This window comes from Brassica napus, chromosome C9, assembly GCF_020379485.1.
Source record: "Brassica napus cultivar Da-Ae chromosome C9, Da-Ae, whole genome shotgun sequence".
NCBI classification, from domain to species: domain Eukaryota; kingdom Viridiplantae; phylum Streptophyta; class Magnoliopsida; order Brassicales; family Brassicaceae; genus Brassica; species Brassica napus.
In genome coordinates this window covers 33,689,658-33,704,922 of record NC_063452.1, presented here as the reverse complement: position 1 = coordinate 33,704,922, position 15,265 = coordinate 33,689,658, and the positions used below count along the sequence as shown (strand labels likewise).

The window sequence follows — 15,265 nt, the reverse complement described above, 5'->3', positions numbered from 1 at the left end:
CGGTTCATCTCGCTTTTGGGCCTAATTCTCGGCCGCTTTTGACGGAAGTATCCCATTCCTTCGGATCTTTGCAATCGCCTTCGGGGACTTATCGCTCATCTTTCCTCATGGACTAAGAATAAATCCTTGGCAGGCCTGTCCATATCCGGATACTTTTTGGGCCGTTTGGGTCACTCGTACAGCTAAGACAACTATCATTCGGTCTGGTCATTCCCGTTGCTCGTAACCGGTTAGAACCGGTTCCCCGGATGATCCTTTATCGTCGAACTTATCCGTAAATCCGATTGGATTCGATGCTAGGAGAGTCGGAAGAGAATTGACCGGAAGTGATACGGCGAGCCGGGCTCGCGCCAAGCTGGTCGCCGCGGGGCGACCTGGGAATGCATGAGCCGGTCGCCGGGGGCGACCTGTCATTGCGTCGCGCTGGTCGCCGGGGGTGACCCGGCACGAGCCGGTCGCCGGGGGTGACCCGGCACGAGCCGGTCGCCGGGGTTGACCCGGCACGAGCCGGTCGCCGGGGGTGACCCGGCACGAGCCGGTCGCCGGGGGTGACCCGGCACGAGCCGGTCGCCGGGGGCGACCTGTCATTGCGTCGCGCTGGTCGCCGGGGATGACCCGGCACGAGCCGGTCACCGTCTTCGCGTCGTGCTGGTCGCCGGGGGAGACCTGTCCTCGCGTCGCGCTGGTCGCCGGGGGCAGAAGTTGAGGTTCACAAGGAGAATGCATGGGCCTTCGAGTGACTTTTGCTCCCTGGTGGTTTAGGATAGTCTTCTATTAGATGTCTTCTTTCTTTTCGCTTTTGGTTTGAAGTTTGTCATATGTATCCGAATACCTAATGCTTTGTTCTAATAACAAGTTCTGCTGGTTTCTTATCATAAAGTTTGGGTCTTTGTGCTTTCTATTGACCTATAGTTGGTCGCTATCATCATGATGTACCAGTAGACCGTATTATTGATCCAAACGCATATTCCTTAAGTGTGGATGTTGATGATAAAAAGAGATTACTTATAATATGCACCTTTCAATGCATTCAGAACTAACATTAAAGGTCACTACACTTATGTATCAACAAGTGTCACTTTGGTCGAAAATAAACAAAGTCACCGACCCATCTGCTTTTATATTAACCACATTAATATGTCTTTCTTAACAAGCTTCACCTTTGAATACCCTCTGCTTTACCAAGAGATGATTAAGAAAATTTCAGCTGCCAGCAGTGATGCCCACGGCTGCCATGGCCGAAGAACGATGACCGGGTGTCAAAGCTTGACGGTCAACGATTCCCTTCAACAGTCACATAAATGTAAATAGGATAGATGATAACATCAACAATAAATTCAACAAAAGTAGGAACTGAACTCTACATCGAAATAACACTCATAAAAGAACTACCACCATTATACTATTAACAATATTGTAAAAAAATATACAAATTAATATCGATAAATTACCAACATGAATAAATTAATAATTTTTTTTGGTTTTGAATTATATCATTGTAAAATATGATTAAATTGAGGCGACATAGGTATTTAATTCTCATTACGAGTAAATCCCCAGGGGATTAGTCGGTTAGACCTCGGCCTATCGGAGACCCCCGAATTATCATTAAAAACAGACTAAATTCAGTAAAATATATATATTTTTTGAAATCCTCTTATAAATATATTCTCACAATATAAACAACAATTAATAATTAATGTATACAAAATTTACATAAATATAAACAAAATATTTGATTGTTTGTTTTCACACAGTAGTCGGTTTTTAGTTTTTCTAAAAAATTCAACATATTTTGATATTATTTATTATTTCCCATGTAAAATTGCATATTCATTAAGGTACATAAATTCAGTACATCAAATGGTCAAATAAAATAACATGAAATTTGCATTTGTAAAATTTAATTTATATATATACTTTAAAAACCTCCTTTTTGCATAAAAATGTAATTCAAAATACGTAAATCTATAAAATTCTAAAAACTATTTTTTTATAAACTAATAAAATCTTATAATATATATTTTTAATGTATCTAAAACTCTCAGATATGGAAACAACCCTTATCATATAGTTTACCACCTAACATATACCCCACACATTAACTTATTTTCCATTTTTATATGATAAAGAAAAATAATAATATATAAAAATTATAGAGATAGTAAAATATATTTATAAATTTAAGTGTTATTTATTTAAAATGATAAATTTGATGGTTAAATGTTATTAATCCAAATATATAGTAAAACAGTATTTTAACTCAACTGAAAACAATACAATAAACATTCCGCCGAGAGAGTTCTAAACTGGTAGAACCGTGCGGTCAGCGATCTAGAGCTCTACCGCTTGAAACGAAACTTCAAACTGATCGCAAGGGAAAACTTGACAGTAAGGGTAAGCCTTACCGGCGGCGGCCTCAGAGTAAGCTCCGGGAATGGCTTGATACGCGAAGCCTGGGTTAGATCCGTGCATGGGAGCCGGGGAGAGATCACTGTCGCTAAGAGCAATGCTAGAACATGATTAAGAATTCATTTATTGGATTCAGTATCATTTTGAAGACAAAGTATTTAACTTATATATCCACAATGAAGCCCCTAACAGATTACCACATCTATGACATGTACAAAGCATACGAGGATTGTTACTATTTTAAGAGAATAAACAAATTTGATATCTTCATTTAAACAAGATAATCACAAAACAAACACATGCATTTACGTGTTTCCTTTTGAAACATCAATTTTAATTTATGTTTTAAGTTCAAATATATTTATTTTAGTGTAATTATCATCTATTTATTCTATTTTTATTGCATTAATCTATGAAAATAACTTATGATATTCCTCGTTAACTTAAGCAACTTCAAAACGAAGTAATACACTACTGTCATTAAACACTATCGAATGGATCACAAAAAAAATATTTGAACTCATCAGAAAATAAAGCATATGAATCTAGCGCATAGCACTGGAATACCACTCGTATTAAATAAAGTAGATAAAGCGTGCACGTTAGGAACAGTCCTTCCTCTGTGAACCTGATATATGTTCAGTGATGTGATAAATGTAAATTCTATTCTTGGGTCCAGACCCTTCCATGTCTTCTACAATGTTTCTCTAAAATCACTATTAAAGACCTAATAGATTTCTTTATTGTTGTCATTGAACTTGCTCTCCAATCAGATCAAGAGCAACCAGTAAGAAAGAAATTCCCTAAAACAAGAGGAAGTGGAAATGGGTTCCTTGAGCTGATAACAAACTTCGAGTTGTTGCGGTTAATAGCAGAAACGCTAGTGATAGCTCCTTCATATATATATATATATCCTATTGTGCTTCTTCTTCTTTTTGATCTTCTTATGAGCTTTTTCTCCGCCTCTGTTCCCGGGGCAGACACACCTCTCTGATGTTTTTTTTTCTTTCCTCCTTCGTTTTCAACTAAAGCAGCCAGATATCCTTCTGATGATTGTCATGATTTTTTTTGTAACAACTCATTCGTATGCACTTCCTAGCTGAAACAGACCCGAGACCATTGCGTTGAACTTTGTCACAGACATTGTGTTATCAAAGAGAAGGTATGGGACAATGAACGGAAATGATTTTGGGGCTGGAAGGATGTTGAGGAAGGACATTGTGGAAGGTATGTAGCAGACAACCCAAGCAGGAAGCTCAGTCTTAGGCACAAACATAGTCATTGGCAAGATGATGCAAAAGAGCGTGAAGGAATTGAAGGGCAAGATAAGCTTCTTTAGGAGGAAGAAGAAGAATATCAAATTGAACTTCTTGCCTATGCTTATCTGCAAAAACACGCACAAGGCATGGTATCAGCAAACCCCCTAGGCTATACAGCCGTCAAACAAAGGAGAAATAGTTGCATAGGTCCCCAATGCCATCAGTGTTGCTGTTTTCGGTAAGCTTCTTAAGATGTGGATTATGTTGGGGTCAAAATCCGTTAGAACAAATCAACGTCAGAAAACTTCCTGAGAAATTTTCTCTTCCATAAAAAGAGAAGGAAATCAAAAAACGGAAAAAACTACCAAAGGTCTAATGATCAGCTCGTCGAACGGACGAGCTGGATCGACCACGGGATTCAGCTCGGCCGTTCGCCGAGCTGGACCAGTCCAGTTCAGAGAACGGCCGAGCTGGATTGACCAAGCAATCCAGCTCGGCCGTTTGCCGAGCTGGACCAGTCCAGTTCGGCGAACGGCCGAGCTGGATCGACCAAGCAATCTAGGTCAGCCGTTCGCCGAGCTGGACCAGTCCAGTTCGGCGAACGGACGAGCTGGATCGACCAGAATCCATCTTCACCTCGTCCTCGTAGCTCCTCTCCCGATATTGTATCAAACTCGCTCTTGTTTCGTCTCGATCGGAGGTACCACTGGAACTTTACGATTTAAAAACCGCAAGGACTCGTTTTATCGCGTAAAGTTCGAGTTGATCATACGAAACAGCGACGGTTAACTAAACACATTGAATCTCCTATACCGTATGGGAAATACAAACTTTCCTCGGAATCAACATCGTTTCGAAAGCGCTATCTCCGATAAATCGTAAAAAAAGCAAAAGTCGATAAACGGCCCAAAAGGGCCCGAAACGCGGCTAACGGCCCAATCACGACTTTATACAAAATTGAGCCCAATCAATATGACGGTTTATCTTTTATTTTGCAGAAAAAGATAAATGTCAAATTCGAAAGATAAATGCTAAGTTTCCAAGGATAAACACAAAGGATCGAAGAAAAATGGAATATTTCCGCAAAGCGATAAATTCGACCAAGTGCAGAAAGGGAAGGAGAAAACCGCCTTAGAAGGAGTATATAAGAGGATCGAAGTTGAAGGTGCAAAGGAGGCAAAAAATTTACTAAGAGCAATACTTAGAGCAATTTAGGCAACTTTCCGTCTTTGTTATTCGAGCTGCGACTAAATTAGGTTTCTGTAGTCTTAGGTGCTAGAACTAGAAATCTCGCTGACTGCTCTCGTAGCCAAGGTTCTTACCTTGTTGTAACGCTCATACGCAGATTCGGGATCAGATCAATTTTGCTCTCTTTTCGATTCTCATATTTTTCCGTTTGTCTTTTCGTTTTCTTGATTGCTTGACGTGTGGTTTAGCAAATATACGGGACCTTTGGCAAATAAGGGCTTTCCTAACTTTTCTAATTCAACGGAAATCGACAGTGCGAATTTCGGTTCCCATAGATAATTCACAAATTCACTGAGAGAGAAAGACAATGGCACATTAGCCAAGAACCAAACAAAAACAAACACTTTGTATATGATGTTGGCTACAATACCTCAACATCGTTTAAGAAAATGAATTTCCAGCCATGGAGATAAGCCCGAACAGCAATGTCCATATCCTCAGCGGTGGTTCTCTCGAGATCCTCCACACACTAGCTTTTCCATTGAACTCAAAAAAAAAATCAAGAAGACACTGTTCAGTTGCTGTTCAACCTCAAAGTGAAATGCCAAGTTAATGTTCTGTAATCTTGTCAACAAGTTCTCTTCCCTATTCACAAACGACCATCTCTCATGTTCCAGTCCTTGTTCCTCATTGTCCTGTCACGATTCAAAAATGATAAATCTGAATTCTCTGAAATTGGGAGCCATACAGACAAATATTTACCTTAAAATGAAGAATGCTTTTTTTTTGAGGAAATCGGGTAAAGGCTGAAAATCAGCGTCGAAAATGGACATGGATTCGTAGTCTTTGACAAAGCTACAGTTCATTGCAGACTTAAGATTTCCAGCTTTGTAGCCTTCTCTATTCACACGATGACGATACACAATGCGTGCACCTTCCTTCTGCCATTCATGAACCTCTTCTTTGATTAAACTTTGCGTGATTGGATCATCAGAACTACGGATGTTGTATAGGGTTGTCCAGCCCAAACCAGCCCTATTTAGCTTAAGCTCAACCCTAAGTGAGCCCTAACCCTTTTAGAACCCATTAAACTATGTAAAATAGGGCTGAACCCTTTTTAACCCTTTAAGCCCTTTATATTTTTTTTATGTAAACACATTTTGTTATAATCTCTTATAAAATATATGTCATTTTATATACTAATACATATCAAATAAAATAGTTTCTGATTAAAATGAAAATGAAAAGAATGTGAAAACTGTTAACGTTTTTGTCAAATTACTTCAAAGAGTCAACAAACTAAGAGGACACTTTTTTAACGAGACAAAAGCAACGTAAAGAGTTTAAAGACTATAGAGATCCAACAGTTTCAAAGACACTAACAGAGGCTAAATGCGTAAGGGATCGCTCTATGGTTGAATTTTTTTACTGTGATCTTCATGATATCACTCAAATTATCCTAAGAACTGAATTACTCTCTCAAATAAGAAGTTCAGTTGTAGTATTTATGGATCGAATCCACATAGAGCTAGGGAACCTAATAAATCTAATCAGATTAGTTAAGCTACGTAGTTTAATGATTTAAATGTAATATTGCAGGTTTGTGAGGAAGTAATTGCTCGATTGAGTGATTGATGTTTTGGTACTTAAATGGAAATAGTTAGACTTAGGGTTTTCATTCAGATAATCAGGATTATAATCCTACAGATGCCTAATAATTTGTATGCATGATATTATAGAGCTCAACACTTAATAACAAACCCTTAGGCTTTCGCTTTCTAGGTTTGTCTATTGACCAGTGTCGATCGATTATTCTATAGGAATATCGATCGATACACTTATTGAAACATCGACTGATTATTCGATAGGAATATCGATCGACGCTCTTGGTCAAGCGTTAATGCGCGGATTCAATAAGCTCACTAAGTGATGCGCCTCGGATCGTAGACCCGGACCAGGATGATGAGACCATGGCTGAGACAGCTGATTCTTCAACAAAGGACAAACCAGGAGGGCTTAATGGCGAGTATACTGATCTAAATCCAGCTGTTGAGACAGAGGACGAGCTGACACAGAGTGAGCATGAACTAGAACCAGCTGAAGAGAGTGTGCATGAGCTGAAACCACCTGAAGTGAGAGTACATCAGCTGGATGAGCTGAGTGAGTTAAGTGACACTAGCTTAGAGCTGAATGAGCTAAGTGAAACTGAAGATGGAGCTGATTTAGTTGCTGGGTGAAATGGGTCTTTTTCAGCCTAAGGAAAAATTCATAACAAATTCAATTTGGGTCGGTTTTACACCAAATTCGACCAGGCCTTTGCTGATGGTCTCCTACCCATTTGCATCAAGAAATATCAACAAAAGAAGTCAAAGCCGTGATCATCCAAGAGGCATTCAACAATACACTTATTTATGGTCAAAAGTCTTAGTCTTTGTTTGTGTTTTCTAAGTTTCTAGTTTTCCACAAAAACTCTTAGTCTTTCTTTACCACAAGTAGTATAAATATGTAAACTCTTCTATGAATAAAAGCAGTCTAAGTTCGATTTATATTTTGTTTCTTCTTTTAAGTGTGAGAGAGAGTTCTTTAGCTAGTTCATTGGTGTGAACCGGCTTGTTGATTTGGTGGTCAGCCAATTCATCTTTGTGTGTTGTTTGGTGGTTAGCCAACACATTCATTCTTTCTTAGGTGGTTAGCCTTAGATCGTGGATATATCAAGAGCCATTTCGCATCTCTTGACGATCCTTTCATTCCATTTTAGTTCCAGAAGTGTCATTTGCCTTCTCGGATCATATCCAACACCCAACTAAAGTGATCGTTCAATTCAGGACGTATCAAGTGGTATCAGAGCCACTTTGGCTTGTTTGTTTTCATTTCATCTTCTCATCTCTCCACAAATTTCTTTTATTATTTCTTGTTGGATCCGGGTTGTACCTTTACTCCCTTGTGAACGCCTTTAAAAAAAACGATAAAAAGAAAAATAAAAGAAAAAAGAGAGTAAACGTTTTTGGCTTGAATCATTTCTGAAGAGAAATTCAGGGGGAGTGCTGGAAGATAAACCCTGCTGGTTGAAGAAAAACCGAGCCTTAGGACAGTTAAGGCGGATCCACATAAAAAACTTTTCATCTTTCTTTCTCTCTTTACCCTTAAAAGTTTTTTTGGGTTTTGAATGCTGAATTTTGACTGCCTATCATCCTTTAAACCAGTGAAAAGAACTTTGAGTGATCACCTAAAAATCGTAAGCTAAACACTTTGAGAGTGTAAGGATTTTTATTTCCTAACTCGTTTGTAAGTGTAGTCAGGATGTTTGGACTTCTAAGGAAAGTAAATCAGACTTCAAAACCACCACAAAAAGATGTTTTTTATCCTTTTAAAACCTTGCCTGAAATAGAGAAATTGATTTTTGGAGAAAAGAAACAGTTTGCTTCTAATGAGTTTGATTTTGTGCAGAAACAAAGAAATCAGTGGAAGAGACAAAATATGTTAGATGATGATGAGAAGAGGGTCATAAATGGTGATCGTCCCTTCACCAAAGCCAAGAGAAGCAACTGTGATATGTTTGATCAGAACGAGCTTCTGACTTATGCTAGTTTGGAGAAGATGTTGCATAAGGCAATTTTTGCTATTCAGCAACTCAAAAAGAAGGGACACACCAACACTTCTTCTGCACCAAAACAGCATGAACTAAAACGATGTAATTTTTCTTCTCTTTCAAATTCCGATTTGAAAACTAATGTGTTTTCTTTTGATAAAAGCAAAGCTGTGAAAACCACAAGAAAAGCTCATTCTACCAGGTGCGTCAAATGCCATAGGATCGGTCATTATGCTAACAAGTGCCAAAACCAGAAACCGTTGGTGACTTTGGAGAATGAGAACATTGAAACAAAGCCAGAAAAGGAAGGTCTATTGTCAATTTTTGATAACTATGCACATAAGCCGATGGCAGGTAGTTCTGAATTGATTTTTCAGTTTGAAAAGAATTCTAAAAAGGTTTTGAACAAGAATGAATTTTCTGGTCCTTTGAATGCTTTTGATATTGGCGCATATGACCTTGGTATTGGAAGCTTTGTGTCAATACAGGAAGGGTCAGATGAAGAACAAAACCGTGGTCATCAAGCAAACCAAGATAGATTTTCTTCCATTCAAAAACCGGACCAAACTCAAGGTGAGCAATGTTCTGATTATGATTCTTTTGTTTATAACCCTTTTCCTTTTAATGTTCAAGATTTTAGGAAAAAATCTTTTTGAAGAGGGAGGGAATGATGCACCTCGGATCGTAGACCCAGACCAGGATGATGCGACGATGGCTGAAACCAACTGAAGTGAGAGTAGATGAGCTGGATGAGTTGGGTGAGTTAAGTGACACTAGCTTGGAGCTAAATGAGCTAAATGACACTAGCTTGGAGCTAAATGAGCTAAATGACACTAGCTTGGAGCTAAATGAGCAAAGTGACACTGAAGATGGAGCTGGTTTAATTGCTGGACGAAATGAGTCATTTTCAGCCCAAGGAAAAATTCATAACAAATTCAATTTGGGTCGGTTTTACACCAAATTCGACCAGGCCTTTGCTGATGGTTTCCTACCCATTTGCATCAATAAATATCAACAAAAAGAGTCAAAGTCGTGATCATCCAAGAGGCATTCAACAACACACTTATTTCTGGTCAAAAGTCTTAGTCTTTGTTTGTGTTTTCTAATTTCTAGTTTTCCACAAAAACTCTTAGTCTTTCTTTGACCACAAGTAGTATAAATATATAAACTCTTCTATGAATAAAAACAGTCTAAGTTTGAGTTATATTTTGTTTCTTCTTTTAAGTGAGAGAGAGAGTTCTTTAGCTAGTTCATTGGTGTGAACCGGCTTGTTGATTTGGTGGTCAGCCAATTCATCTTTGTGTGTTGTTTGGTGGTTGGCCAACACATTCATTCATTCTTAGTTGGTTAGCCTTAGATCGTGGGTATATCAAGAACCATTCAGCATCTCTTGACGATCCTTTCAGTCCATTTCAGTTCCAGAAGTGTCATTTGCCTTCTCGTATCATATCCAACACCCAACTAAAGTAATCCTTCAATTCGGGACGTATCACTAAGCTTCCTAGATCAGCTCTCGCCTATTCTAGCAATCTTAGCTCAGTTAGTATGGATTCAGGGTGAGATGCAAGCTATCGCTTATGTCTACAACTCCTAGGGCAAGTTCTAGGTAGCTAATCTAGAAATAGGGATTAATGACAATCCTAATGATGAATATCACAACTTAGAAATCTATAGTTGGGGCGAATCCCTCATAACCTATTTAAACCCTAAAATCTAACAAGAGAACTACTCAGACATGACCAAGCAATTCATAACAGCAATAAGGTATAAAAACTGCATAGATAAATAGATAGATATCTATGGAGTTCCAACCACAAATCTCTTTGAATCTTCTCTCCAATCTACTAAAAATCCTAGAAAACCTTTGCTGTAAAATCAGTAAAACAAGAAAGCACACTTTGCCTCTAACATGTTGGCAAAGCTTATATAATTAGGTTAAAACTCATCAGGGGTAATCTTGTAAATTGGTGAATACTTGGGCTCTAAGTCTGCTCAGACCAAACGGGCTTTTTGCGTGCTTCGCTGTCGATCGATGTCAAGATTTGAACATCGATCGATTGTTCCTCTTCAGTGTCGACCAATGGTGGAACTCGATGGTCATATCGGGTGCTTACTCCAAATATCTCCAAAATGCTCCAAAATCATCACTTTCCTCCAAATCACTCATGATCCTATAAATATACTAAATAGACTCTATAATATAATAATTAATAGTTAAAAACTTATAAACCATGGGTAAAAGTGGGTCAAATCCATGGTCTATCAACTCCCCCAAACTTACTCTTTTGCTTATCCTCAAGGAAAACACATAGGTAGTCTCTCTGAAAGAGGTTTGAAAACAGCAGGGACTCAAATAATCTTAAATTTAATTAGAATCAACACCTTAGATAGTCCTAGTCTCGGAAGCACACTATACCATATCCTAGTCTAGCAACCAAGTTCATCTAGTCAACAACTTAGCAAATCATGTCTGACAATCCCCTCTACCAACCTCAATTCTTACATAAAATAAAGTGTATGCTTTACCTTGGGCGTATCGATCACAGGATGCAAGGATGCTCAAACAAGTATTTGGACCTGCAGGTAAACAATAGTTCATATCCTCTCTCTCTCTACTAATTCTCTCTCTCAGTCAAAGTCTGATTATATTGCAAGATCATTGACCAAGATTGGACAGACTTCCATGAATCAAGCTTTAATGGTTGTAGCCACTAAATAATGTTCACTTCTTTTTGACCTATATCATAGGATTATTTGTGAAGCAAGCCTTAATGTTTGTAGCCACCAAGTCATGTTCTAATCTTTTACCTATAGAATTCTTATGAAGCAAGCCTTAATGGTTGTAGCCACCAGGTCATGTTCTAATCCTTTAGCTATTGAATTCTTATGAAGCAAGCCTTAATGGTTGTAGCCACCAAGTCCTGTTCGAATTCCTTCCTAATAAATCTATAATAGATAAATAAATATATATATATTTTTTTTTTTGCATAACTATATCTATATTTCAAAAATAGAGAGAGAGAGGGTGAATAAACTACTATCAGGAATGGTGTGGTTAAATAACAAGCAAAATCAATAAGTTCATCATTCCCTTCTTGACTTAATAAAAACTTTTTCGAAACATTTTAATAAGACTCGTGAATAAAATACTATCAGGAAACCTCCCCCCAGACTTAAACTACACTGTCCCCAGTGTATATTCATTCGGAGTTATGGTGATAACTAAATCATAAGTACTCAATGTAACAAGTTAGAACGATATATGAGACCGGAATGGATGTCGATCGTTGTAAAGGTGTTGATATCGGTCGCGGCAGGTGATGTTCTGTCGATCGATGTCGGTAGTGTTTCATCGGTCGATACTCACGACAATCGTCTACTCGGATCTTTTTTTTATGACCTGCAATAATTTAAAACAAACACAAATACTAGATTAATAAAAACCAATTAATTATTACCTAATAGTGGGTTGCCTCCCACTTAGTGCTTTGTTATAGTCATTTAGCTTAACTTTGGAGGTGATTTGGCTAGTAGTGTTGAAAGATGGAACTTGATGGGAAACAAGTGTCCATCTCTTCTCTGCACTTGTTGAACCATGTACCATTGAAGTCTCGCATTGCTTCATCTCCTCTGCGCAATTTTTTCTTCATTGTTGCAGTTGTGTTTTCTATCTTCTGCAATCTATCTCCAAGACTCTCAAGGTTGAACTGATGTCTCATAAGTGTGGCGTAAGTGTCAGCTGAGATCTCCTCACCATGGTTGTGTGTATCAGACATGTCTGATGTCACCTTTGGTTCTAGCCTGCCTCGGTTTGTAGCTTCATCAACCGATGTCTGTCTAGGAATGTCGGTCGATTTGTTGTTGCGTTTGTCAATCGATGCTGATGCTTCTGGTCGACGGGTGATGTATCTAGGAATCTCAACTATCTCCCTTTGTATTGCTTCTATCTGAGAAGTCAAAGCACTCATGCTAAGGTTCATTGGGAAATAGATGTCATCACATCTCCTATCAAGCCTCTCTTCTGTAGTTTCCACAGTTCTGTAGATCTCTTCTACCAACTGATCAATCTCTGCTCTGGTGTGAAAATCTGGTTGAGACTTCATCGGGTGTGAGTTCTTTGGGTCGTCGTTGACCGATGTTGAGTGGTGTCTGTCGATCGATACTGGTCGATGTTTGTTGGCTGCATGCTGAATTTTATCTATGTCTTGCCTCATCTACTCCATGCATGTAGTCAACCAACTGATGATATCATTCAGTGGATAGTAGAAACCATTAAGCTTCATCTCGAAATCACCTTCATTCTTTTCTTGGGCTACACAGACTCCATAGAACATCTCATTGATCTCGTCCTTTGTGTAGATCTCTGGTACCAGCTTGGTCTGTGTGAATGAGCTAGCATGTTCTGGAAGACATATGTAGCTGTGTTTATCTCTCGAAGCTCTTTCCATTAGCTCTCTGATATCATCCTTTCCACATCTCTTGCACATATCTGATCGTCTCTGTAGACTTCATACTCATCCTTCTCTTCCCAATAGAATTTCCTAGTTCCAAAAAGGTCAAAGGCTCTTCTGCCAAATTCTGGACGTCTGTCGATCGATGGAGGGACGTCAACGTCGATCGATGGAGGGACGTCAACGTCGATCGCCGGTCGAGTAGGATGTCTATACTAAGGAGTGATTTATACTCTCTCAAATAAGATGTCGAGTTGTAGTACTTAGGGATCGAATCCACAGGGAGCTAGGGAACCTAATAAACCTAATTAAGTTGATTAAGCTAGGTTGATTATTATTAAATGTAAAAGACAGATTTGTGAGCAAGTTAATTGCTCGATTGATTGATTGGGGTTTGATGAAAGGATGGTTTGCTAGACTTAGGGTTTCTATTTAGGCAATCATGATTATAGTAGTATAGAGACTAAGGTTGTATGCAAGATATTAAAGAGCTCAGCAATTAAGAACAAATCGATCGGCTCTCGCTTTCTAGATTCGTCTATTGACTAGATCTAATGATCTCAACTATCGTTTGTCGATCAATTAGAAAGTGTTGATCGATGATTCTAGAGGAATATCGATCGATACACCTTTCACGACGTCGATCGACTATTCTATTGGAATATCGATCGACACGCTTCTAGCAAGTTTTGCGCGCGGGTTGATAAAATACTCACTAGGGTTTCTAGATCAGTTATCACTTGTTTCTAACAATCCTAGTTCAATAAGGATATATTCAGAGAAAAGACCAAGCTATCACTTGTGCCTAATGATTCTAAGATCATGGTTTAAGTTCGTGACTCTAGAACACAAGCAGTAAGAAAATCCTATTGATGAATATCACAACCTAGCAATTCTATATTTGGGGCTAATTCCTCATAACCTATTTGAATCCTAAACCTAATAGGTGGATCTATTCAAGCATGAAATTTGTCACAGAAATCATAGAAAAATAGATATAAAACTTTAATAGAATAGATAAAAAAACCAAAGGAGTTCCAGGAGGACTCTGAAGGAGTTCCTTCCTTCTCTCCTAACCTAAGAGAAACAATAGAATAGAAAGCTTTGATAGCGTAGCCGTCAACAATGGGTTATAAATAACATAAATAGGGTTTCTGGTCGTCCATGGGTATTTTGGTAACTTTGTGTGGCTTCTAGGCTTCAGTCGGTCATAAAATATACCCAGCCCATATTCTGGCATCACCTTCGATCAATGGCAAGGGTGCTTCGTCGATCGACAGTCCTTCATCCCCTCGACAGCTTCCTCTCGCGAGGCAGACTGATAACTCTTTAGTAAACCAGGCATAACTTCTGCTACATGATGTTGATTGACCTCAAACCGGTGGCATTGGAAATCTAACTCAAAGATCTATCTTATGTCAAAGGATGGGCTAAATATATCGGTGGGAAGATCTCCATCCATAGCTAGACATCTGACGCGTCTGTGCAGCTCTACACTCAAAAGGCTCCAAAAGACACCAAAATCACCACTTTCTTCCAAATCGTCCTTGAACCTGTAAATACTCTAAATAGACTCTATTCTAGTAAATAGATATTAAAACACCTATATACCATGGCTAATAATGGGTGAAATCCATGGTATATCACTATTCCACCAGCTGTGTCATAGAAGTCTTTTGTAACCCTCTGCTGATGTGTTGGGATGGTGTGTTGTTGTATGAAGAGATTATCTGCTCCATTAGCCATCTGAAAATGTCTGCAATGTCCTCTCTGGATACGTGCAGTGCATGTCCATCTATTGCTCTTGCATATCCATCTGGGTCGCTGAAAATACCAAATTCATCTAGTGTTAGATACTGGTTATCATAATTAGTGTTTTTGCTTATAGTGGATGGTGGTTTCGGACGGATGTCGATCGATGATGGAGGGTTTTCGTCGATCGATGGGGGTTGACTCTGTCGATAGGATGGCTGAAACGTGATCTTTCCCCAATAGCTTCTGCTCGGTATTGTTCTACTTCATCACGTCTTTGCATCTTGAGAAGTTCCTCATATGTGAAACCTTCAAGAGGTTCATCTGCTTCTGGCTCATGAATTGCAGTTTCTACTGCATAGCTTTCGTGATGGTGATCATCTCCCCAACTGCCAATCAAGTAGTCTCCTTCTCGTACACGGTCGACTCCAGTGTCGATCGATTGGTAGTAGGCAATGTCGGTAGATGCTCGTTTTTGGCTTGTCTGATGAGAATGAGTGTCGATCGATGTTGAGACTGATCTGTCGATCGACGGCACATTCCTTTTCCAAGAAGAATGATGTAGAAGTTTGTCTTCCTCATCAAGAATGGCTCCGTACTCTGTAGCTCGTTCC

General features: G+C 38.9%; 1 protein-coding gene across 1 annotated transcript; it reads right to left on the bottom strand.

The window, feature by feature from the left end:
* Positions 1 to 207: 207 nt before the first annotated feature.
* Positions 208 to 726, bottom strand: LOC125592618 (collagen alpha-1(III) chain-like). Its single transcript, XM_048767936.1, has one exon. The coding sequence runs from the start codon at positions 724 to 726 to the stop codon at positions 208 to 210; it is 519 nt and encodes a 172-aa protein (XP_048623893.1).
* Positions 727 to 15,265: the final 14,539 nt, after the last annotated feature.